The sequence below is a fragment of the Buteo buteo genome, chromosome Z, assembly GCF_964188355.1.
Source record: "Buteo buteo chromosome Z, bButBut1.hap1.1, whole genome shotgun sequence".
In the NCBI taxonomy this organism is placed as follows: Eukaryota; Metazoa; Chordata; class Aves; order Accipitriformes; family Accipitridae; genus Buteo; species Buteo buteo.
Genome location: NC_134204.1, coordinates 47,205,477 through 47,231,916, shown reverse-complemented (window position 1 = coordinate 47,231,916; position 26,440 = coordinate 47,205,477). Strand labels below are relative to the sequence as shown.

Sequence of the window (26,440 nt, the reverse complement as noted above, 5' to 3'; positions counted from 1 at the left end):
GCAAAAGCTTCAATCTGTTACTCTGACTTGTGAAAATAATACCTCAAACCCAAACCAATAAGCACTTTCTTTTATTTGCCAAACTCTGAAGAGCTGCAGCTTGTGACTGTGTGAAATACACACTTCACTCAAAGAAACAGGGAAAGCAGCTTTCAAATGTACAGTGAAATAGAGTCCCAACTGCAGACCATATTGTACAGTTTACATTTCACCATGGTGTCATGGAGAACTTGATATAATCTCTATATACACATTTTTAAACACTGTACTCGTGAACTTCATTTGAAGCATTGTAGTGAAGTACTGCAAGCCTTCACACAGTTTTCACAAATGGAGGCAGACACTGGAACCTGTGACAAGGATCTCAGTCCACTGGTATCTCCAGAACCCAACTCCATTAGCAGAGGGCTGCAATCATTCCACACCAAACACCCAAACAGCTTTTCAAGTAGAAACCGACTTTCTTTATCCACACCAGCATAAAACTGGTCTCTTCACAGTTGCACCAAAGCTACTTTGAGACACCACCATTCATGATGGTTCTTCAAGCTAACGCTGGAAAATCCTCAGGATCATCAGGATTTGGAGCAACAAGCTGCACCTATCAAGTAAGAAAGGAAGCTTTATAAAAATGAATGCATTTCAAAAGCACCTGACAGCTATGTTTATGTATTTTACTCTGAAAAGTGTTCATTCTACTCAAGTTAAATGCTTTGTATCCATCACTATCACAGAAATGCTAAGCATTTATCTCAGAAGTTATGACTAGTATAACTTCTTCAGTGTCAATGTATTTATAAAGCTGATCTACTGCCTAGGGAGGACCAGAAGATCACAAGTTCTGCAGTACTGAAGTGAAGAAAAGAAGTAAACCAATCTCACCCAAAATACTGTTTTTAGAAGCAGCATTATTATCTTTTTACTTTCTAAGGCTACTGCACTTATTGGATTGTAGTTTTAAACTCTATGCTCTGTTATTATAAAGAGCCTTTTTCATTCAGATGAAACATGCATCAAATCACTTCCGTATCACTCTACATTTCCAGCCTTAAAGTATTTTACTCATACTAGACAGAAGTAAACTGAGACCTTCAGTTAGTATATAGAATAAAGATGTCATTTTTCAGTGAGCAAATGCTTTTTAATGGTTATATTGAACAGTTGTATCATTCTGTAGGATTCTGTCTTCATATATGGGATCCCAGATTTACTGATCTCACTCTCAGTAATCAAAGTACTATTACTGTACTACCCTGAAATGTTTTGTAAGGGATACAAGCTTTTAGTCATTTAAATTACTTCCCAATTTACATAAAAACTCATTGCAGGAACAAATCTTCATTGCACCCTTTCCTCTAGTTACCATTACAGCAACTAGTAATCAGACCTTTTGAAATTTGTGTGTTAAGAGTTATGAGCCTGAACCAGTATTTATTTTAAGGAACATGATATGGGTCACGAACTCAAAATAACCAGGCCAACATACTATGAGGCAGGAATTAGAACTAAGACTGTCACTACAGAAATCAGTAATTGTACGCAAAAGGGGGTGGGACACACACACACACACACACCCCCCAACAATCAAAAAAAACCCAAAAAAACCCCAAGCAAACAACAACAAAAACCATAAAAAACATTTACCACTAATTCTGGTCGAGGTCCTGCCCCCTCAGCTTGTCTGCCACGACCACGACCACCTCGTGCTCCTCTTGATCCACGGCCAGGGCGAGGAAGACTCCCAAAATTAATATCCAGCTGAGATGTTATGTCATTCACTGGTCTTCGAAAGACATGAAAATCATCTTCAAAGTCTTCTTTTTGCAACTAAAAAGAAGATCTGGTTAAAGCCTATAGCTTCCATGTACAGCCTTCTCCCCCCCGATGCATATACACATGTACACTTGTATTACAGACTAAGCAGCACATAAATCAAGATGACATCCAGAATAGAAGACAGGCCTTAACCTGCACAGGGATTTAACAGAGGCGAGGCAATTGCAGTATACCAGATGCCTGTGATAGTTTTTTGCTGGCTCAGAGAGTCCTGGCAACAAAATCTTCTGTACCAGCTCCGTAACACTGAAGAGGTTTTTCAGAAATATCATCTACTAGGTTTTCTAAGTGACTTGAGAATCAGGCTTAAGCTACTTACTCCTACAATTCAAGTAACGGTTAAAAGGCCGCAGTAAAGCACAGTATTTAGCTACTAACCAATCTATTATCTATTTGTCTGAAGCTACAAGATTACTGTTGTTTCAACTCTGTGTATTCCTAGTAGCTAGTGGATGTAAGACTATTTCCCATCACAATTTTAATGTGCACTGTAGTAATGATAACATATATGTAAACTCATCCCATACAGTGATAAATCACTTACTTTATTCAATGTCTCACACAGGGATTTGACTTGTCCATGTTATGCAGCTCCTGTACCTCCTATTCTATGTTCATTTTGACAAAGTCCCTTGATACTGCCAGCCAAGAAACTTTACGGGCAAAAAGAATAGAAACTTGCATGCACTCTTCACACATTTGCATACTCTCTTCAGAGCTTGTGAAAGATGTTCTCCTCATCCCTACCACCATCTCCCTCAGAAAAGGAAGAGGAGATAATAGCAACTGTGACCACCAAAAGTCATACTAAAAAGGACGCAGGCCACTTCAGTATTAGTGTCTGTCCCTGGAAGCGCTCAATGACCTAAAGTGATTAAGGCTTAAAAAGCTGCAAGTTTTGATGTTAATATTACAACTACACAAAGTATAATATGTGTATTCATACGTGCATGCAGACTTTAAGGATCAAAATTCCATCATGCTAGACTACAATTATATGCACATACTTCTGTGACCCCCACAATGTGAAATGTAAATAAGCAAGAATCTGTGAAAGAAGCTTCACCTCTCTCCCCGTCATATCAACAAACTAGAAGTTTTCCCTGAAGTGTCAATCCCAGTAATATCGTGGAATAAAAGTTAGGGAAAAGCGGGGGGGCGGGGGGGAACGCAGATTACTACAGAACAAGGTCTGCAGAGTTAATTCTAAGAAGCAGGACCCTAAACCTAAAAAAAAAAAAAAACTAAAAAAAATATTTTTTCATATATTCCAAGTGCACAATGAAAGCTGGGATCCAGCACAGATGAGAAATAGGACACTTAGCATCCAGACTAACAGATGCCAAAACCCGAGTTTAGTATATACATGCAAGTGTATACTGGCAAGTCAGCTAAACAGGATTCAAACCTAGGATAAGAAGTGTTTAGTAAACCAAGTTTCTCTAGCAGCATTACCAGAGATCTACATAGGCAGCAGCAGCTAGGACACGGTTTTATATTGCTAAGACTGAGCCATAAGGTAGAACAACCTGATATATTATGTATTTGCATACAAAATAGGGGTGATGATCTGAGAGAAGAAAATGAACAGATGGTAAGTTTAAAGCAAGTTTTGGGGCACGTATGTCATTACAGTAACAAAGCTTAGATACTGATTTCTAGTCTGTTCAGATTATACTAAAACTAGTAGAAAAAGAATAGAGACAGTTTCCTAACCCTGGCATAAAGCAGAGTTTACAGAATTCCTGAGGCAATGCTTACATCATCGCTATATTTTGACTTGTGAATCACCACTGCTTTGGAAGGAACAGTGGATTCTGGCTTCCGGATGTTGAATTCAGGCTTTGGTCGATTCTGTTGCTGAAGATTTTTCCACTCATCTAACGTCATTTCTTGAACTACTTCTTCCATTGGCTCTCCTTCAGCAACTCTAAAGGTTTATAGTTGTAAAGTAAAAACCATTAGCTTGCAACATGCCAGGATGAACACGAACACTAATCTCTAAAGTAAGGATACTAAACAAAACATTTGGAATGTTTCTCACCAAATTACTACCCTCAATTTCACTTACTCCACAGTAACTTGATGTGCAAGTTTTACAGTAATCTAAGTTGGAAAATATACTTATGGCCTGTTTGAAATTAGTCGTATGAACAAATGGTCTCTCCAGCATCCTCTAGTAAGTTCTGGTATTTATCCAGTCTCATTGTAAGTTCAAGCACTTCAGATTCTAGACAAAAGAAGTCTGTCTTTTGATCTGGCATATATTCTCAACCCTACTGTTTAATAGTGGATCTACTCCTGGCAAATACAGCCATAGTAAAAAAAGCATACCAAGCAGTTTTAAAACACCCCAATTGCATGGTTTTATTGACTCATACTGCAGGATGACAATATGAGATGGATTCATGTTTCAGTGCAGCTTTCAGTCATCAAAAAGACATGACGATCACACCATGAGATCTTCTAGGCAATTAACATTTCCTTTGTTAATTTCACAAGATGCTTCTTTGATTTCTTTTGTCAGATGTAGTAGCACGCAAGGAGACAATATTTGTCACCTGGCAAAACCAGATTAAACCTAGTCCAGTTTTAATTTGTCACAAAGTGCAATAATTATGGTATGTTCAAGGAAAACATATGGAGTACATTGAAGTCTGCCTTGCATATTTTTGAACTATAAAGACAGAAGTCCAAGGTTTTATGTCTGTATTCATAAGAGAAGATACACAAGACAAAACTGAAGATTTTTCTCCACTCATCACTGCTCAACTACTCCTCTGACTCTCTTCTGAGGCTGACCAAGACTGACTTGCCCAGGACCAGCTGCTATTAGGGTACACTACAGGTGTACCTTTTCCTGATATTTGCAGAAAGCTATTCCCTACTAAGCAGCATCACATGCAGGGAGCAAAACTCACTTCAACACCATAATTGTTTGCTGCAGAAACAAGTCAAATATCATGAACTACAGGAAAACCCGCACTGATTACTCCCAGACACTTGAGAAACCATTTCTCCCTTCTCCCACAAAAAACTGTTATTGCAATAGCAGTCAAAGTTGGTCAAGTACTTCCCTAACATCAATTTTTCCAGAAAACCCTTTAATTAGGTCCCTTCTGGTGGGAGAACTATGGATTTGTTTTTCCTCACTCAATCGCAGTTGCAAGTCGTCTTCTACCAAAAGCTGATGATTTTTCCAATGTAAATATACAGTTGATTAGTTGCAAGTTGGAAATTTATTTTATCATGGAAAGATGCAGAGTCAAATAATACTCAGCGAACTGTGCATTTTGGTTTTGGAGTTGTACAAGCACCCCGTGAGAACACACACATGTGTTGGGAGTGTTCTGTACATTTAGAACTAGCCTATACAGGAACAGGCCTGCTCCCTCATCCTACTTGATCTTGCAGAGAACCATTCTATTTCTTGCCAGTCAAAATTATACAATAATTTCCTGAAGCACCCAGCATATGACAGGTAGAAGCAGAACTGAACAGTAAGACAGCCCTTAATTTTGGTTCTAGGATGAACACAGTTTTAAATGCACTTCACAGAAAAATAAAAATATGCAAGTCCTGTACTACATGCCTACCCTCTGACATGTCCTCACACCCTGTTATTTTGAAAGTTCCAGCTGTATCAACCAGAATTTAGAGGTTAAAAGACTGGTAAGCAGCTTGTAGGTCCATACTGATTAATACTATCTGAAACTATACTAGGAGGACTGTTAAGAAAAATAATTAACCAGTTTATTGAGTTAAATAAAAAGGATACTGGTGAAAGATGCAGCTGCTTCTGGAAAAACACCAACAGATACTGCTCCATGTGCAAGAACCAACTGCACCCCAAACATTTCAATTTGTTGTCCTCAAGAGTAAGTAGTCAGATAATTTTTGATCAATTATCTGAAGCTTCAGTTTTGGGAATAGGTGCTGGAAAAAGAAGACTAGCTGCAACCACCAAAAGGAAGGAAAAAAAAGGAAGTAAACTAATAAAAAGTGGCTCTATTAAATTGGTTTAATTTCTTCCTAAGCCACTACATCAGGACAGAATCAGTAAATTGCATATCTGAACTTTAGGAAGTCTTTTTTCCTCCTCTCCCATTAAGTTTTCACCACATTAGGGAGACACTGTTTCAGTCCTTGGCAAGAGCTGTAGAAAGATACAGAACTGGTTGCAACAAGTACTTGAAAAGTAGCTATCAATCTTTGAATTTGCACAAGAAAAACAAGTATTTGAGTCGACCTTTAAGGCCAGCTCTGTGCAGTTATCCACAGTGTAATACGTAATACATTTACTGCATTTTCTATGGCACAAAACTTGCAAAAAAAAAAAAAAGGGCAATAGCGCAAGTGTTCAAGAATACTTAAGAGCTGACCAGTGGTACCAGATGCTAAAGCAACCAAGTGATTTGAAAACAAACAACCAAAACAACCACCCCCAGAAAGTCCAAAGGACAAGCAGAAATACATACTCTCAGGCAAAAGTATCAGCTACCCAAACACAGAAAGAACCACTAGCAAGGCAGAAGCTCTGATGGAGGGATCCCAACCCCCCAAACCATGCAAGAGTATTGCAGGTAATCCAGTCAAGCTTAACTTTAAATCAACAGCATTTGTCCCTTCTGCAACAGCATACTACTATAAGGACAGACATCAACAGTTTTGTTTGGAACTGATGTCACTGCTGGTAGGGTGGAACAAGGTCTCAACTGAGTAATGTCTTCCACATGGGAACAGGAAGAAAGTCCAGAATAGAACTTCAAGACAGATACAAGGCCTAAAATATGTGATCTACATGGGAAGCCTTTAAAGATATGCTGAGGAGGAAACATACATAATGCTAAAAAAGAAAGAAAATTTTGCATATCCACGATCTTAAGGCAAGACTCTCAGGATCAAAAAAAAACCAAACCCAAACCACAGCAGCTTCTATTTTCAAAGTATTGGAAAGACCATCAAGCGACACTGAAATCTCTATCAGTACAGGACATTAAAATCAACTAGACAGGTAGAAGAAGTGGCACAGTTATGGTTGGTCATGCCTTGGGTCAGCAAGGCCCCTTTCAGGTCTAAATTTCTATGATCATAAGACAACACAAGAACATTTCACTACACAGCAAATTGACCTCTCAGAAAAGCAAATCACAAGTACTGCTTTGAAAAGTACATATCTATCAAAAACACCTGCTTGCCTGTTCTACAGGAAATACTGGTAGATTTACACTGCAAATGTTTGGGTTTTTCAATGGCAAAGTACAGTTTGATTTTTACTCCAAAGGATGGTTTCAACTGCTGGGTTATCAGCAGTACAAATTTGTTTTAGGAAGCCTAGACTCTCAAGCGGAACACCTCCTATTAGTGAAGCACAGCAACAGGAACCTGCATATCACATTTTGGACAGAGACTCAATTGTAGCAAGTAATTTTGGACACCAAGCCTGCGTGGAAGTGCACTCTGTGCATTACTTTCTACCCTCTAACCTCACCCATTTTTACTAACTGCTTGGTGAGCATTTTCATTAATCAAGATAATAAGCTCCTTGGCACACCAACAATCACACTTACAAAATATTGCCAGACACCTAAGTGCAGCCTCTGGACATGAACAAACTGAATTCACAATGCAAGTACATACCAAAACACCAAATGGGAGCCTTCAATAATGGTTTATACTGCTTCAGTGTTTTCAATGCATGAGTATAAGCCTCCCGCTATGCCTCGTTTACTGTGCATAGCTTTCTTGCAGGAACGGCTCTACGTGAACATATTGATATGCAGGAGAAATGCAAATAGAAAAGAACAGCATTCAGCTCAGTTATTCAGCTGACTATTTTTGTATCATTAAAAATGATGATAATGGGTCTTTTTCAGATCAGTTTTTGTATTATTCAGCTGCACAAAGCAAATTTTTATTTAGCTTTTATCAAGAAATCAATGACATGAATCTTTCCTATTAAACATAATTTACAGGAGCGTTACCGCCAGTTATAGCAAAATTCAGAAAGTTAAACAAGATAAGACCAAGTGACAACTGTACAAGTTAACTATAGAAGAAAAACACTGAACCAAATACTTATGAAGATCCGGCCTGGTCTATAGAAAGCTCTATGTCACTATTTAAAAAACACAAACAAACAAAAAAACAACCAAACACCACAACCCCAAACAAGAGAGGTAAATAGGTCAGCAAACATGAAGACAAATTTTGAAAGCTTCCTATTAAATGACCAGAAGAATACATAGCTCCACCAAAAAGGAATAAAGTCCTGTGTAAGGAAAAGGAAGAAAACCCCACAGAATAAATACTAACTCTGCAAATACCTTTGACAGGAACTGATGAGACTATGTGTTATACTGAATAAAAAGAAAAATCTGTTCATTTGAATTACCAGTCAACATGAGTGTGTTACATTGTTCAGACTGCAAAGACAAGTTCAACAGAAAGCAACTGTGAGGAAAGCTTATACTGCTGTAGTATTTGTGTATTTTATACTTAACTACTTGCAGCAAAAAAAACCCCACTATTAGCATGCAGTTTTGGATGCTATAAAGAGAGACAGATATTGTTGACACACTCAAGGAAATTTGTAGACATGGAAAGAAATAACTTGTATCAAGAAGTATCAGAGAAACTCTTGTCCTGCAATACTTCGCAAATGGAAGCTCAAGAACAGCCATGTGGACACAGTCCTGAAGGCAAGACCCCGTAAGTTACAGAAGCCTACAGAAGCCTTTCCAGAGTTCACTGAAATTAGCCAGTACCACACCAGAAAGCTATACAGTATCTCCACGCAGACAGATTATTGCCAACTTCCAGGAATACTTTTTTTTTCTTTTAAATGGAAACAGTAACAACAGGAAAGAGAAGGAGAAGAAACAAACCCAAGTTTTCCAACTCTTCCTCAATACAAACACACAACTGCAATAAGGCAGTAGAAAAGAAATAGATTCCTTGGAATCGCTGCAATTAAGGGTCAAAATGAGAACAACCCTAGCAGTAGCTTAAGCAAACACACCCCCCGACACCCTCAGTATTGAGGCTGTAGCGAAAGCAGAAGGTAGCCTAGCTACAATCTTTTGCTGGTGTGTTACCTGCCAGAAGACAGCAATTCTGGAGAGCAGGGGCAACCTAAGCATACAAGACCTTAAAATACATCCCGAAGCCTGAAAACCATACCCCACCAGCTTTTGCTTTTAAATAGCAAAAGAACAACAAAAATAATTCCACCTTGCTAGGGTGTATGCCATACAGCCATCCCTAATTACCTAGGCACTATTAGCAGAATGTCTCCTCTTCTGTTTTAAAACCCAGAGTCACCAAGCTGATACTATGCCCACAGGTAAGTGCAATGACGTATATGTAACTCATATTTTGTATACAGATATTTAAGTCTTCTGGACAATATTTACTGCACTGAAAAGAGTATACAATGCAGAATTTTGTACTTGTAGGTTACTTGCTTTTTTGAATCTTACAGATTTCAGTGGACTATTCCTAAATGAAGCTTTTTTTTTAAAAAACATGAAGAGGATTAAAATCTCCAGAAAGGCTCACAGTCTGACCAAATACCTAGTGATCTCAGAGAGGGAAAAGAATTAAAGACAACTGGCATATTCTGTCAGATGCCTTTTCTACTACATATACTTCTCATGCCTTACCCTCTACAAGAAACTGACGTCAGGACACATTTAAAAAGAGCTTGAATTGGAGTAGAAACAAATACAAGTCTGAAACAAGTAAAGGTACCAGTGGTTGACAAAAAAAGCTGAATAACTGTTGTCTGTCAAACACTGAATTTTTGACAGTTTATCTATACTACCCATCTGATTTAAGTTAGTCTAGAAACAGTTTTCTGGAAATCCAATCATAGTCATTCAATTTCAGAGACAGACTTCCCTATCTATAGACACCTCTAGATATATACTAAAAGCTAGTTTAAAATTAAAAGAATCAAAGCTGTATCAACTCAACTTCTTACAGGGTTATACGACCCAAACATATAAAACAGGTTTTGTAGTCTAGTCAGTTTTATAATTAAGAGATGAACCAAGGCCACCAATAACTGGAGCTGCATCATTAGGTAAAAAAGACTTCAGAGCAACAGAAGAGAAGACTGACATATTGCACTGACCCTCTTTCATTCATTAGAAGATTTCACCATATGCTATTTGATTATTCTTTAAAGTCTCTTACTTGGACAAGATTGTCCAGTTACTTTTTCTTAACTGTTTATTTGCTGTGAAGTAACTTCTCACTGGAGACTGATCAGAATGAAAACCAGAACACAAGGGCCAGATTTCTCTCTCAATTTCTCCACTTCTAAGGCTCACTGCAAGACCATTTCCAGCAAGTTTTTCAAGTTCTACAGAGGTCCTTCATGAAGAGATGACAATTGCATGCAATTAGTGATTGATGAATACTGACTTACAGAATTTTATCTTAGTGTATTTTAATTGATCACATAGGCACCTTGAATAACTTTTTCTCAGAGAACTTCAAAAAGCAGGGTAGATTTTATAAATTAGATGAGTTAAATAGGTAACAGACAATATGTAGCTTCTCCTTCAATTACCACCAAATCTTAGGAATGTAAGCATCACTGGGCAATTAAATGCAATCTGCAGCTGTATAAACCAAGTCAGAATTAGGGATGGATTTTCTTGACTCACAAATACAGACAAAGCTTTTCTATTTTTAAATACGTGCACTAGCAAAACTTCACAGTTCACATTTCAAGTGTACCTCCCAATACAAGTATACCAGTAACAGTCAATTGTTTTCTTTGCATTTGTAAAGAAAATATTTTAGTCAGACTATACTTGTTCCGAGGCTCTCCTTCAGATGCCCCTGGCTGCTCAGCTCTTTCTGCAGTCTCTTCCACAGGAGCAGTCTGTTCCATCCCACTAAAACAGTAAACAAAAAAACCACAAAGTCTTCATGGGTCACACTAGAAAAAAACCTTGCAGATCAATACACCACTTTTTTTCCAGAATTCCTTGGAAGGGGAAAAAAATAGAGGGGAAAAACTCTAGGATCATAAGCAGAAACTAGATATACTAAGTGACTAGTTGAGCAACTAACAAAATGAGAAGTTAGGAAACTTTAGTTAGGAACTAACAAAATGAGTTAGGAAAATCTGACTTCTAGATACTTTTAATCAAAAAAGTGAAAAGCATTCAATTGTGAATACTAAATACCAGTACATCACTGATATTTGGGGTTGCCTTTTTGTTTCTTTTCAACTACTAAAATGGTAAAATTCATACTCCAAGTTCATATTTTCTGTAACACGGACGTTAGTTCACTGTTAAATGAGAGCAGTACCATACTTACTTTCATTCCACTGGTAAGCATACATATTTAAAGTTACACCTTCTAGCTTCCATGCATCATTGAGACAATTAAGGCACAGACATGCTTTTAGAGTTTAGACAACTCCAATTCAACGTCACTTCCACCACATGCACCACATCACAAGAAAGCATTGGTATCTCATGTTTATATCTTTGGATGCTACTGAACTAAAAAAAAATTAACTAGGGAGAATAAATACAAGGTTTCTTGTATTCTATGAAGTTCACACAACCTTCCCTGACGTACTACAGAAGCTAGTTTTGTGCCTTTGGACAGCTAGCTTTATGCTATCAGCTTAGAACTATGTTAACCTAGCTGATCCTTTGTTTTGAAAAAACAGGGTACCTGACTGTCATGGTTTAACCCCAGCCAGCAATTAAGGACCACACAGCCACTCACTCACTCCTCCCCCCACCCAGTGGGATGGGGAGGAAAATAGAAAAAAAAGGTAAAACTCATGGGTTGACATAAGAACAATTTAATAACTAAAGTAAAATAACATATAATACTAACAACAATAATTAAAAATATAATAATAACAATAATAATAGTAATGAAAAGGAATATAAAAAAAAAAGACAAGTGATGCACAATGTAATTGCTCACCACCTGCTGACCAGTGCCTGAGCAGCGATCCGCCCCTCCTGGACAACTCCCCCCACTTTATATACTGGGCATGACATCACATGGTATGGAATACCCCTTTGGCTAGTTCGGGTCAGCTGTCCTGGCTGTGTTCCCTCCCCACGTCTTGTGCACGTACCTGCTTGCTGGCAGAGCACAGCAAACTGAAAAATCCTTAACTTATCCTAAGTGCTACATACCAGCAACTAAAACATCAGTGTGTTGTCAACATTATCCACACACTAAATCCAAAACACACTGTACCAGCTACTAAGAAGAAAATTAACTCTCTCCCAGTCAAAATCAGGACACTAACCAATCTTTTACTTTTAGTATGAAATGTTATAGAAGAGACAGTAGTTAGTACAACCTTTCAGAAGAATTTGGAATATCAAGTCCCCAAATTATTACCCATCAAGGCTGTATTTTTCAACCTTTTAGCCAGATTGCCTGAATCCATGATCCAAGTTTTAAAAATAATTCACTTCTGTGAATTAATGTGTACGTGGCCAAAGTTTGCTGTAAGTTCAAAGCGCTGCCTTTTCTCTGTCCTTTATCAGCCTGCAGTTAAAGAGTTCTAGATGTATATGAGAACAAAAGCTACTGGAAAGTGTAACATATTGCTAGGTGCAAAGAATGCACAAAAGCCAACGGTTCCAGTGAACTTTTTGCAAATCTGAACAGAAAACAATAAGAGAAATACAGAATTGAATTGAAAATTCCCAATTTTTTTTTTAATCTGACCATTCACAAGCCATCACATGCTGTTACTAATCCTCCTGTGCGCTTTAAAATGTATTTCAGTGGTAGAGTCTGCTAAATATTACCTCCAGAGTCACACTCAAGTGTATTACAGCTTTGCAATTTAGAAATGATCCATTAAACTTGAGAAAGAGACTACACTTTAAGCACAGTAACAGAGTTTCAATCTTTTAATCAGCATTTTGTAGCAATGCCTTTAAATACTAGAGTCCCGCTTACATGACTATTGAGAAAAGTCACAACTTATTTCAGTTAAAAAACAACTTGGCCCCAGTTAAAAGAGTTTGGCAGTCTTAATTGAAGAAACATCACCATGCCTTTGCTACAATTTAATCTCAGCAGCATGAAGGAGACAAGTTCAGAAAACTGTAAAACTATGTTCGTCACAACAATTACTAGAAAGCAAGGCTTATAAAGCTCAAAATGGACATGGAACTGGTGAACAGAAAATGGTGATCTAAGGTGGGCCATGGAAAATGATGATTTATGGAGCGCACAAGTATGTGTTGTACCTGGTATCATCTTTAACTGTTCCCCAGTTGCGAGCTCCACCTCCACCCTTTTTATCATCTGCTTTCATTCTTCTAGAAGGAGAAACAGGGTTTTCTGAGATTAAGAGGTTTTTTTCATTAGGACCTCAAACTACAATCAGTATTGACTTTTTGCCAGCCAACTTGGATATAGAAGAGGGGAATAGAATACTTTAGAGATACTACTGCAATGCTGACTATTGTTTACTTGTACACCAAGTAAGAAGCGGCACACAGAACACTTACGTTTTATCATTCCCACGTCTTTCAAATTCCTGTTTTCCTCTTTGATCAGAGCCATCAAAACTTCTATTTATTCCACCACCTCTTCCTCTACCTCGCATTCCACCTCTTCCTCCGCCACGACCTCTTATTGGCCTTCCGCGGTCTAATCTTTCAGTTGGTCTAAAAAGAAGATTTGTAGTCAGATTTTTGTTCCTACAGAACAGTTAACAAGGAGAAAAGACATTTGTAAGGTTGCATTTGTGCAGCTGTGAGAGACATCAGTATGTGAGAGCTACTGTACAATTTTTAGACTTCATCTTTACACAGCATGCAGTACAGTTGTATTAGTTTTGTCATTAAAAATGGACATAAACTAAACTCAGGGAGAATTATTACAGATAACAGGAACAGAAAGTTATAGAAAGTTCAGCTGTTTACTAATAACACTGAAAACATTAGAGAAGCTAAATAGGACATAATAAAACTGTCAAATCTTCAGCAACTTTATCAGGCAATAGCTGCACTGTCTAAACCCAGATTTATATGCAACTACTAAAAATTTCAGGGAACTTGTTAAATACCGACTACTGCAATCTAAAGTAAGAACAGCCACGCTCTCAAGCATTAAAGGTTTAGGTGGAATTTTCTAGTACTTATAAAGAAAGCAAAATTGATATGTAGTAAATAGTATGACAAAGGTTTATTTTCAATTTGAGCAGTAAAATTCATTCAACTTGGAACCTGCGCCACATGTTCTGCAAAGCTTGGTACACAAGCTCAGAAATGAACATCTATGTTGCAGACTAGGAGTTACATTTTCAGATCTTTACACTTTTCAGTTTCGCCTTACATTTCTAACATTTAACAAAATTGCACCAAATCAATGTGCGAGGAAGCTGAAATTACAGCTCTGACGGGCATGAACTAAGTTGTCTGGCAACACTACATCTACACACTAATACTGCAACCATGTCTTCAAGTCACATCTGACTACTAGATCTGTTTTAAGAAGGTTAGGTCTTTCCCTTCCCACCCCTGTGCAGACCCTCCATGAGGCACCTTACTTTTCCCTGTATGATACATACCTTTCCACTGTGAATTCCGCTTGTCGTTCTGTTTCATAGGTACGGTACTCCCTGAAAGATGGTTTCCCTTCAGTTTTGTCTTGTTTCACCTCTAGTCGTCTGTTACTGAACCCTTGCTGTTCTCCTGCCTTGGGTGCTCGCTTCTGGCCTACACAAACACACATGCATAGATTACTAACAGGTTAGTAACAGCTGAATTGCAGTTACCAAACTATTGACTGAAATGAGTGGATTACACTTTACAGTCTTCTGCTTTACCGTCTCCCATCCCAAGTCCACCAAAATATTAAAAGCACTTAATGTTGCCAGACACTGTTTTAAAGACATCTACTTACTTTCCCTTCTGTATTGATGAACATGCCACAGGCAAAAATACTATGGGTGTTGACACAGCTCAGACATTTCCAGAAAAGACAGAATGAAGAAAAATCTTATTTTGCTCACATTAAGTCACTGAAATGGAGAACAAACTGTTTGTCTCATGTTCTCTCAAAGATTTTTCCAGTGTACTACAGGACAAGGAAGGGAAGCTTCAATGGAAAACATGAATTGCAAGATAGCTGCAAGAGCAATGAAGGTGGAGGAAAGCAGAGGACCATTAGAGATAGGCATTAGTTGTTGGTCATGAGACAACACACCTCCTGCCACATGAGCTGAATTTAGAAGTCTGAGCCTGCACCTCTACTTAAAGCTCACAGCTATGGTATCCAACAACCAGAAGAGGGTCACCTCGTTCTATTACTGTTCTATGGAGGAGAGGAGCATTCACCAACATTACAAGTCATTGAGTTTAAGTGGCAGAAACCCAAGCAGTAACTACAACGGCTCCAACACTACTAACTGATTCTCAAATGTCAACATATTCCAAGATAAAATGCATTTAAGCTTTTGGGGGCTTTATTCAGCCATTGTGGGGAGTTAAGGAGGAGCAGGTTGGGCACGGTCAATGCAGAGAAATTGTGATTATAAAAGAGAATAAATTGAGGTTATAAACTCAACCCATATACATCTAGCATAAGATTGAAGTTCATTATGTGCTTCCTTCCTCATTTTCCCAAATTCTATGCTCTATTTAAGACAAAGTTCCCTAGAAGCAAGCAAGCCTTCTGTCTGCTAGGCCCCTATACTTACACTATTGGCTGAAAAAGATGTTGTTTTAAGTCAATCAAGTGAGGAACTACAGAAACACTGGTCTCAGACCAACAAAACTGAGCTATCCTTTTCACAAGAAGCACCTGTGCAATGCTGAGCAAGTTACTGAACAAGTGACAGTCCTGGCTAGTGTGCCTCTGTTGCTAGCACATAAAGAGAAAAAAAGCCTATTCTATGTCACAATATTAAGATACAAATTAATTCATAGCTCCATAGAAATGCCTGTATAAGATCTCTGATCAAAGCTTAGGTGGCAAACATGAAGTCTGTAACATTTTTTAAAAGAAAACTTCAAAGAACTATCCACTTGGTGGTAGAAGAGTTGTAAATAAAGCTTTTTGTTATGCAGTAAGGACAGTCGTATCTGTACAAAAATAGTTCTACCTGGGCTGCAGAAGCAACTCTAGCTTTGGTTTTCTTTAAACTACAAACCACTTGACATAATATATTCCAGTAATTCTCTCAAGGTTTGGAGTAGCTCAATCCTTAGAGCAGCAAGCATATTTGCATCCCCAAAATTATGACGTTATCTCTGGATAAAGGACAACTTTTGAAATCAGTTTCTGAGTAAGCTTTTCAAAACAGGATGCTTTAATAAAAAGCAAAATTATAAATAATACAGAATTGTACCTCCTGTTGTGAAACTTATCTGCTCTATGCACATCTCAACTACACCACCAACTATACAAGTGTTAATTCCAAACTGGAATCTTGCTGTGGAAAAAGTGACTACTCATTTCTGACCTCATTTTTACTAATTTTGTTTGAATCTGAATGCACAACTGCAATACAACAGTGCATTTTTATCTATTTTTGAGCCTCTCACTGGCTATGAGAAACATCAGTTATTCTAAACAGATTAACTTTGCAAGAATGCAGTAGTCAGAGGCCACCTTCTCTATGTACTTAGTATTAACCTCAATTTCACCTTTTAAGTACCACTTAAAAGTACTTTAAAACAAGTATTCTTGCCAGATATGCCAGTGTATTACATGTCACTAGCACTGACCATGCTAGACAAAGCAGTCAGCTCTACTCTGATTTCAGTGCAAGGCTATTTCACTTTGATTCTAACAGGTGGCTATAATTACTGCAGATGGATTTTAAATACTAGAAAGATTATTTGCAGAAATTATTACCTGTATAAAAACATTTTTAACTGATTTGACAGACATGCAGCCGTGGATTAAAATGGTATGCAGCAACTACACCTCTCTAATAAGCCGAGCCACCCTTAGGGCAGAAGCTTGTGACCTGCTTGTGAATCAGTTCAATACCAGCAAAACTTTCAGCTCTGCATATAAAGGCAAACTAAACTGGAGCTTGGCAGCAGTGATAGCATAAGCTATCCAATTTTAATCTTCTGCCATATGTCTGTCCCAGTGCAGACTCATTTTTATTTAAGGAGCTGAAAGACCACCTACCCTTTGGGAAAAAAAACCAACAAAACAAACCAACAAACCAAACCAAAACATGAGCAATCTTGTGTAGTGCTGCCATAATAGCTTTCACTTAAAAAGAACTGGACTATGCTTTGAATGCTTGTTAACTACCTCTCCAAGTACACCCCAATTTTGTCTGCTTGTTTGCATATATAGACTGGTATGCAGGTTTTCTTCAAAACCACAAAAAAAAGCTCTGGAATTGTGTGGACCATCTACTTGAGGTCTTAACAAACATCATGCTGAAAACTGAAGACTGCTCTTTCCTAGCTACCGAGTTTAGCCTCTTTTCAAGGTGGTTTTTCTGTGTCTTATAGTTACATCTGTCATCTGTATTCAGCTGAAGATGTTGCCCTCTGTTCCCCACCTCACTACCACTTCCCTGGAAAGTTACTGCAGCAGCACAGTCTGTCAGCTGAGTTGCCTGTCACACTACTTTCTAAACTGAGGAATCGGAAAAGAAATCTGATGCTTAAACTGTTTCAACAGACCCAGCCTTTTTTATTTTTTTTTCCCCAGAAGCAGCAGCTGAGCTATTATTAGAGAGAAAGACATCTGTAAATACTAAAATTACCAGGTATTAGAACTAGACATTACTATAGAAAAAAGCCCAGTTTTACAAGCCATTGTTAAAACCCTAAATCATACAGAGCTAATGTACTTAAGTAGTTTTCACCTTCCCCACAACAATACTTTACTATCAATATTAGTTTCATTTATACTGTACCATTTAGAAAGGCAGGCTTTCTAGAAAAGTGTTTTTCATAAGCGTGTATCACAGAACTCACAACTGGGAAAGCAGAAATTGTATTTTTAAGATCTGCATTGCCTGGTTTCCCAGACACTGGATATCTATGTATTAACAGATGGATTTAAAACAACGCTGCAAAATCTAGCTGCCTTTGCAGTGTTGTTCTCTAGCTTTCACTAAATTTCCCTATCCATATCATCTGTCCTCAAACAAGTGGGACTTTTGTTTGGGAAGAGATAGTTTCCTACATTTTGTGGGCTCTTAACGGGCCCCCACTGAGACAGTGTGCTCTCATCTTTTTTTTTTTTTAATTTTTAGGTTTTGTGCAGCAAACCCTGGCTTTAGACAAACACCACAAGGAGCCCAGCTTGCAACTGCTATCAGTGACTACCAGATAGACCAGAAATCTTGCTCTGTTTCCCCCATTCCCTTTCGTAAGGAGCATGGCAGGTGAGGGTGGCAGCTGGCATGCAATTCATGGGCTGAAGGAGGTTACTGCTGCAAAGAGCACTAAAACCTTGTATTCTGATGTAAAATCTTTTACCAACGACAGATTGTTGGATGAGCCCAATTTGAGTTCTCCACAGATGGCAACTGGACTGCATGCCCAGTAACTCTCCCCTTGAGCAGGGATGCCTCTAAATATAAAACCTAAGAAAAAGACAAGTGATGCACAATGTAATTGCTCACCACCTGCTGACCAGTGCCTGAGCAGCGATCCACCCCTCCTGGACAACTCCCCCCACTTTATATACTGGGCATAACATCACATGGTATGGAATACCCCTTTGGCTAGTTCGGGTCAGCTGTCCTGGCTGTGTTCCCTCCCCACGTCTTGTGCACGTACCTGCTTGCTGGCAGAGCACAGCAAACTGAAAAATCCTTAACTTATCCTAAGTGCTACATACCAGCAACTAAAACATCAGTGTGTTGTCAACATTATCCACACACTAAATCCAAAACACACTGTACCAGCTACTAAGAAGAAAATTAACTCTCTCCAGCCAAAACCAGGACACCCAGTGAGACAATTCCATCAATACTTCCCTTTCCACAAATCTGCATTTTGCCTGGGATGAAGAAGTGCCAAATGAAGAATTATTTCTATTTTGCCCAAGTAGCACGCATGGGAACACAGCAAAGGCAAATTGACTGTAGTTTTGATTCAGTTAGGATGAACATTAGAGTAACCACAGTAGCCAGATGAAAGACTTGTATATCTTATCGCATGTATTTGAAGAAAGAAAAAAACAAAATACTTTCCACCTGGCAATCTACCCTTTGAATCAAAGACTATAAGCATTGATTTACGGAGGACAGATCCACAGATGGGCTGCCATGTCTTTACCCAGACCACTGTCCAATTAGATATATGCTTTGATACATCAACATCACCCTATAGCACGAAGGGCCACAGGTCAATTATAGTGTCTGTAGAAAAAGTGTTCTTTCTCCTTGTTTCACAAAGTCTGTCTGAAATTATCTCCCTTTATTTCTGTAAAAAAAAGAAACAATAAATATTCTTTGCCTTCTTCAAGTCTCACCTGCAGTTCTATATACACTCCATTTGTATCCGCAGACACCTCCTCTCAAAACAAAAACCTTAATTTGAATTTCTCCCAATACATAAATCATTCTGTAAGTTTCATCATGCACGTTACTCTAGTGTGCTTTTTCTAGTCTTATCATCTTTGAGGTGACCAAAAGAGCAGACACACTTCAAGACATGGGAAGGAGAGATTCCTTCAAAGACATAACAATTCCTTTTCTATTTTCTTTGCTACTGCTACCTCAGTAATTCCCAACACTGCTTCTCTCCTAGATGGCAACTGGAAATAGACCTGCTGTTCTACTCATAACTTTCCCAACGACTCGAAGCTCCCTCTCCTAAACTACAATACTTTGAATTAGAAAAATCTTTCACATTGCAGTATAGCTTGCAACGCTGCCCCCGACCTGGATCCATGTACTCCCGTACATATTACTTTATACTTACCGATAGAGAATTTTCTCTGTCATTTTATAGCTCATTTACAGTATATAATTTGTGTCATTGCCCTGCAACTCTTCTTCTACTGGGCTAAATAACCTTGTATCAGCAAATTTCAGTTATTTATCCCTCTCACAGCTCTTTCAGCAGACTTCCCACCCACCTACAAACAGACAAAATAAGAAATTTAAACTGTGCTTCAAATTTTTCATTTCAGGCAAGTTTCAACTGCCTTGTAGATGTTAAAACAAAGCTAACCGCAGCACAATCACTGGTCCTAAATTCAAATCTCTCCACTTACTCCAAGAGACCCTTCCTTCCTCTGCTTTCAGCTTAACAGCTCATTTTTAAATGAAAAAATCTGAGCCTCAAGAAACAAGTTAATGGGAGTTCAGAGGAAATGAAGTACAAAAAACAAAGATGAATACTGCTCTGGTTGGTCTGGAATGAGGGCAAGTGGAGAAATTGTGCTATAATTCAAGGATCTCTGTCATTAACTATGGCTGCATGCAAACACATTACTTCATTACCATCTCAGTAACACAGCAATACCTATAGATGGACAACTTATCTTCCTTTACAATAAAGCTGCATAACTGGAAATAGTAAAAGACAGTTCGCACTCTCAGGGACTTATTTTGCTGTATTTCAGAGTGTAGCAAATTTAAGACTACACAAACAATCTTCCTTCCTCCCCTTTGCATGTGTGTGTCCATGTGATTTTAATTCCAACCTTCAAGCAATTAATTTTGTGAACTAAAGCATGGCTAATTACATGATTTGCAGAATAATACCACAGTATCCCAAAATACAAAAAAAGGCTTCAGCTACTGCATGCAACACACCAAAGACAGACATATGCAGTTAAGACTCTATTCTGTGGTATTTTGTTTTCATGTGTGCCAGTACTCAATTACAGAATTGCCTACTGCAGCTTTCCTCTGGACAATCCTTATAACTATGTAGCTGAAAGAATGATATTGGAATAAATTATTTTAAAATAAGAAAATTGCAGCAAGTATAAGATAAAATTCCCCAGAGACATTCTGTACCACATTAACTTAAAAACTGTAGCTAAAAAACTCAAACATGTAGTATTCAGGAACTACATCTAAATGTTACACGAGTCATCAAATGTACATGAAAGAAGAAAACCTTTTAGAGATTTTAGTAACAAAGGTTTAGAGATTTCAACAGAACAGACCTTATTACTGCATGATCAACAAATTTAATTTGCCTGGACCAGCAAAGAATGCAAGCTCTGCAACTGGGCCTTTTGAATAAAGAGCTGGCAGATGCAGTTTGGCCACTGTGCTAAGAATGAACTGAGTTAACATTAAGTGGTGCAATTATAAGAGCTGTAATACCTACAAACAGCATCTACCCAAATCCTCAGCATACAGTCTAAAAATCACAAAACAACACAGTCAGTAAAAGAGAAAAAGTACATCATTAAGGTCAAAAGTGTAGGTTTTGGCAGGCTATAAAATAGGAGTCCATTTTCTTCTTAAAGAAAGATTAAAAAATAGTCTCCTTAAAGTTGTGTCAATTTACAATAGTTTCGATCTGAAAGGTCAAAGTACGGGATTATCCAGCAAAGTCCTCTTAGGAGGTTTGTTTCAAATTGAAAACATCTCCACAAATTAAGTAAAAACTCCTCTGGAAAAGGCAGTGAAGAACTAAAAAAATGCTGCCTTACAGAACTTTGTGAGTAAATCTTCCACTCTAACATCAAAACATAACACCAAAAGAAGTCTCTCAGACTACTGTAAAGCTTTTTATATATTGCAAGATTGAAGACTAGGCTTGCTTCAAGTCTTTTGACTTAATATGCTCAAGAAATAATACAATAATAAAACAAAAATCATGAAACTTTTAACAAGACTTTTTGTAACCCAAACAAGCAAAATGCCACAGTAATTAGATAAAACAGTCTGGAGGGGGTCCAAAGGAGGGCCATGAAGATGACCAGAGGGCTGCAACGCCTGTCCTATGAGGAAAGACTGAAGGAGGTAGGTCTCTCCTCCCTGGAGAAGAGAAGGCTCGGTGGGGCCCACATCAGAGTAGTCCAGTACTTGAAGGGCAGATACAAAGAGGATGGAGGCTCTCTCTTCACAAGGAGCCACAGGGAGAAGACAAGGGGCAACAGGTACAAGCTGCACGAGGAGAGGTTTCATCTCAGTATCAGAAAGAAACTGATAACAATCATTCACTGGAACAACCTCCCCAGGGACATTGTGGAGTCCCTGACACTGGAGGTTTTCAAGATGTGATGGGACAGGGTGCTAGATGATCTCTTCTAGGCTGCCCTTCCCAGGAAAGGCTGGACCAGACAATCCGTCAAGGTTCCTTCCAAGCTGGGCTATTATGCGATGATTCTATGAACACTAGTACAATACAGACTGAACTTTGCCTTTCCAACCACAATACCAGACTCTGATTCAGCTCTTCAGATGGGTCTAGATGCTTCTTTATGGTGTCTAATTCCTAATCAGTGAAATTAAATTAGAGGGAGTTATGCCCAAAATCAGGGGGGAAATCACAAAGAAAAAGACTGGAAACAAAATCTTTTAAGTTTTATTTAAAAAAAAAAGTTTAGACATTAGTTTCACAACATAGTAATTTTAACCAATATTATTTACTTCCCTAAACAGAGGTGCACTCTTCTAGCCAAATTGAGCTGGTATGAGGACCTTCCCACGTGGTTACTCATCCTCAACCGTTAACTTGACAGTCCTCTTAATCTTTTACTGTTGTATTGGCTTTGTGTGGCAAGGTTTTGGTAGCGGGAGGTGGGGGTTACAGGGGTGGCTTCTGTGAGAAGCTGCTGGAAGCTTCCCCTGTGTCCGACAGAGCCAATGCCAACCAGCTTCAAGACAGACCCGCCACCGGCCAAGGCCGAGACAATCAGCGATAGTGGTAGCACCTCTGTGATAACATATTTAAGACGGAAAAAAAGTTGCTGGGACAGACAGAAACGGAAGCCGGAGAGAGGAGTGAGAACATGTAAGAGAAACAACTCTGCAGACACCAAGGTCAGTGAAGAAGGAGGGGGAGGAGGTGCTCCAGGCTCTGGAGCAGAGATTCCCCCCCCAGCCTGTGGTGAAGACCATGGTGAGGCAGGCTGTGACCATGCAGCCCATGGAGGTCCACAGTGGAGCAGATCTCCACCTGCAGTCCGTGGAGGACCCCACGCCAGAGCAGGTGCATGCCCGAAGAAGGCTGTGACCCCGTGGGAAGCCTACACTGGAGCAGGGTGCTGGCAGGACCTGTGGAGAGAGAAGTCCACAGAGCAGGTTTTCTGGCAGGACTTGTGACCCCATGGGGGACCCACGCTGGAGCAGTGTGCTCCTGAAGGACTGCACACCATGGAAGGGACCCATGCTGGAGCAGTTCATGAAGAACTGCAGCCCGTGGGAAGGGCCCACGTTGGAGAAGTTCGTGGAAGACTGTCTCCCGTGGGAGGGGCCCCACACTGGAGCAGGAGAAGAGTATCATGAGTCCTGCCCCTGAGGAGAATGAAGCAGCAGAGATAATGTGTGATGAACTGACTGTAAACCCCATTCTCTGTCCCCCTGTACCACTGGTGGGGGTAGATAGAGAACTTGGGAGTGAAGTTGTGCCCGGGAAGAAGGGAGGGGTGGAGGGAAGGTGTTCTGAGATTTGGTTTTATTTCTCATAACCCTACTCTGGTTGATTGTTAATAAATTGAGTTAATTTTCCCCAAGCTGAGTCTGGTTTGCCTGTGACAGTAATTGGTGAGTGATCTCTCCTGTCCTTATCTTGACCCACAAGCCCTTTGTTATATTTTTCTCTCCCCTGTCCAGCTGAGGAGGGGGGACTGAGAGAATGGCTTTGGTGGGCACCTGGCATCCAGCCAGCGTCAACCCACCACAACTGTTAAGCTGATAGTCCCCTTAATCTTTTACTGTATCCGGAAGTTTTCTGGTTGAATCCTGTATAACAAATCAACTTTCTATGGCACAAACAAAAAGCTGCCCCTCCCCCCCTTCCAGAAAAACCCTAGATTTTTCCCTCAACCTGCCACTTGCTTTATATTTGCCAGCTACACCATCACTGTATCTGCCCTAAGTCAGAGAGTGATCTCTGTCCTTCAGAGCGGCCTTGCTAAGACAGCACATCCAAAGGAGGAGCACACAGACAGGACGAAGTTGCAAGTCTCTGCCCTGGTTTAGCATCGTGAGCACTAGACATTTACACTCCTTACATCACGAGCCCAAGACATAAACATACAGCACACACAAAATCCAGCATAGCCACTTTCTTCAAAGAAGGTGGTGCAGCATTCTTCAGAGCAAATAACTTTTCTTAAAATAGATGTTAATTCACTTTCACAAAGGCTACTATAAGCCAGCAGAGTCTTTTCTCCATTTTAGACTAGCAGGAAATTAAAACAAGGTGCACATGCCTGATGCCTCCATATGAGGAATTGGGTTTCTTAATATCACGGTAGCAAAAAATAGTCCAAGACGCTCCACAGGGTCACTGTGTATTACCACAGAGTTACACTCAGAACCTGCATGCTTAAGATACTTATAGACAAGTAGGAGGTAAAGGATGCTCTTCACATACTTCCACGCTCCTGGTAGGTTACTGATAACCACCAGTTCTTGTTCAAGAACTTTTTCATCAAAACTTGAGACTTTGCTGTTCACTGAACAGGCTCCTTCACCTTCTGTTGATAACCACAATACAGTATCCTTTAAATAAAATAAGCCTTTTACTAGTGTGAGGGTTGGTCTTACAGGCAGAGATCTCTGACAAATTCACGTAGCAACTACAGAGGAATCTCAAAAGATAAGTTTCATACAACTGTCCAAAGGGTCAGCGACAACTTGCTAAGATCATGCTCTACAAAGACGCTCATTAACTACAGCATATTTAGCACTGAAAGATTCTCTGCTCCACAGGGTCAAATAATTGCTGTTACAGCAATGTAAGACTGTAAGTCTAAGCAACAGAATCGGTAGCACTGGCAACGACTTCATGGAGCAACAACCCAGATTCAAAGGCCACGCCTTTTTCCTATGGCATTAAAACATGCAGTTCAGTTACCGTGAATTTAACAGGAGCTTTTACTACAGGAGAAAATTAGTATCCTCAGCATAGTTAATGTGGCAAGGTTCACTGCCCGCCGCAGGTGAATGGGAATTTACAACAACAACTCAAGAGCCTAGAACCAGAGATTCTCAATATTTGGAAACCATCAGCCAGCTCTCAGATACTTGAGATACTGAATCCAGCAACCTGAATACCTCAATACCAGGTAAGTAATAACAATCAGACTCGCAAAACTGCTTCCAAATGCAAGGAGCTACATAGCCCAGCAAAGCCTTCAGCTTCGAAGAGGACTGTGCCAGACATTCTGATACAAAAGCCAACTGGCTCCCTATTCCCCCAAGCAACACCCAGCACCAAAACCTAGCAGCTGACAACGTAGACCATTCCTGAACACCGAGCTAGAAGTCACCCAGAAAATACGCTTTTATTCAAAGGTCTGGGCATCAACACAAGCTTAAGGCAAACTAAGCGCAGGTCCCCGGACACGTTATAACCCTGAAGCAGCCGAGTGCCAGAAGACTCAAAAGGACCAAGAAAGCAAGCTTGGAAGCATCAAACACCAAAGGAAAACAGCCAGGGTGACAAGCAATGGAATGCAGCAACAGGGACGCTAAACCAGCATGAAAACTAGAGATGCTGCAGCGGAAGAGTTAATGCTCTCCCAGTCGCCTCCCGCGACTATTTCCGAAGTTTTCATTTACGCGTCCGAAGGCCCGTTTCCCCGCTGAAGCCTCCCGCGCAGGCTGGCAGCGCTCCGCAAGACCGCGTCGGCAGCGTGCCCAACGCCGGCCCCCCGCAGCAGCGCTCCGCTTGTCACCGGTTTCTCCCCGGGGACTTTCGCGTGTGCACTCACAACGACAGAGAAGGACAATAAGCTGGGTTTTTCTCAGCCCCGCTTTGACCCTGCTCCCGACAAGCGCCTGCACGCCGCACCACGGCTGCCAGGAGGCACAGGGCAAGCCCGGCGCCGGCTGCGGCGCCGACCCGAGCCGCGCCGCGGCCCCCGGGCTGCCCGCACCGGCCCCGCGCCGCCGGGACCTCACGCCTCAGGAGAGCCGGCTGGCCGGGCCGCCCGCCCCCAGCCGCCCCCGCCCGCCTCCCCTCGCCCCGCTGAGGAGGCGCCGCCGGCGTACCGGGCTGCGGCGGCCCCCCGGCGACCGAGGGGGTCCCGAGCTGCTTGCGCTCCTTCTGGGACTCTCTCTTGCCGCCGCCGCCGCCGCCGCCCGCCCTGCCGCCGGGACCGGCTCTCCTGACGGCCGCCGCCTCGTCGCGCTTCTTGCGCTGCTGCTGGCGGCGCTCGGCCTCGCGCAGGATGTCGAAGGGGTCCGACTCGTCGTCCAGCAGCTGGTAGAAGCGGTTGGCGACGGCGCAGCCGAAGTTCTCCTGCATGACGGCAGCCACCCCGCTGTCCACCGGCCCCTTCATCGCCGCCGCGGACGACCGCCGCCGCGCCCCCGCCGCTGCGGCCCCGGGGCTGCCGCTGCCGCTGCGCATAGCCGGACCGACGCGCGCGGCGGGAGAGAGAGCGCCACAAGGAACGGCCGCCGCGCCGCCTCGACGCTAGGCAAACCGCCGCACCATTACTACTGCCATTTCCGTTG

The 26,440-nt window shown here is 40.7% G+C and overlaps 1 protein-coding gene across 4 annotated transcripts; it reads right to left on the bottom strand.

Moving 5' to 3' along the window:
• Nucleotides 1–54: 54 nt before the first annotated feature.
• HABP4 (hyaluronan binding protein 4) lies at nucleotides 55–26,440 on the bottom strand. 4 transcript variants are annotated; one of them, XM_075019752.1, is made up of 8 exons: nucleotides 25,973–26,440; nucleotides 14,423–14,570; nucleotides 13,359–13,550; nucleotides 13,095–13,166; nucleotides 10,662–10,745; nucleotides 3,598–3,766; nucleotides 1,645–1,827; nucleotides 55–601 (listed from the first exon to the last, which is right to left on the bottom strand). In XM_075019752.1, the coding sequence occupies exons 1-8, from the start codon at nucleotides 26,331–26,333 to the stop codon at nucleotides 545–547; spliced, it is 1,266 nt and encodes a 421-aa protein (XP_074875853.1). In that variant the 5' UTR covers nucleotides 26,334–26,440; the 3' UTR covers nucleotides 55–544. The 4 variants fall into 4 exon arrangements, with proteins under 4 accessions (XP_074875853.1, XP_074875854.1, XP_074875855.1 ...); XM_075019753.1 differs by having other exon boundaries at nucleotides 13,359–13,517; XM_075019754.1 differs by lacking the exon at nucleotides 13,095–13,166.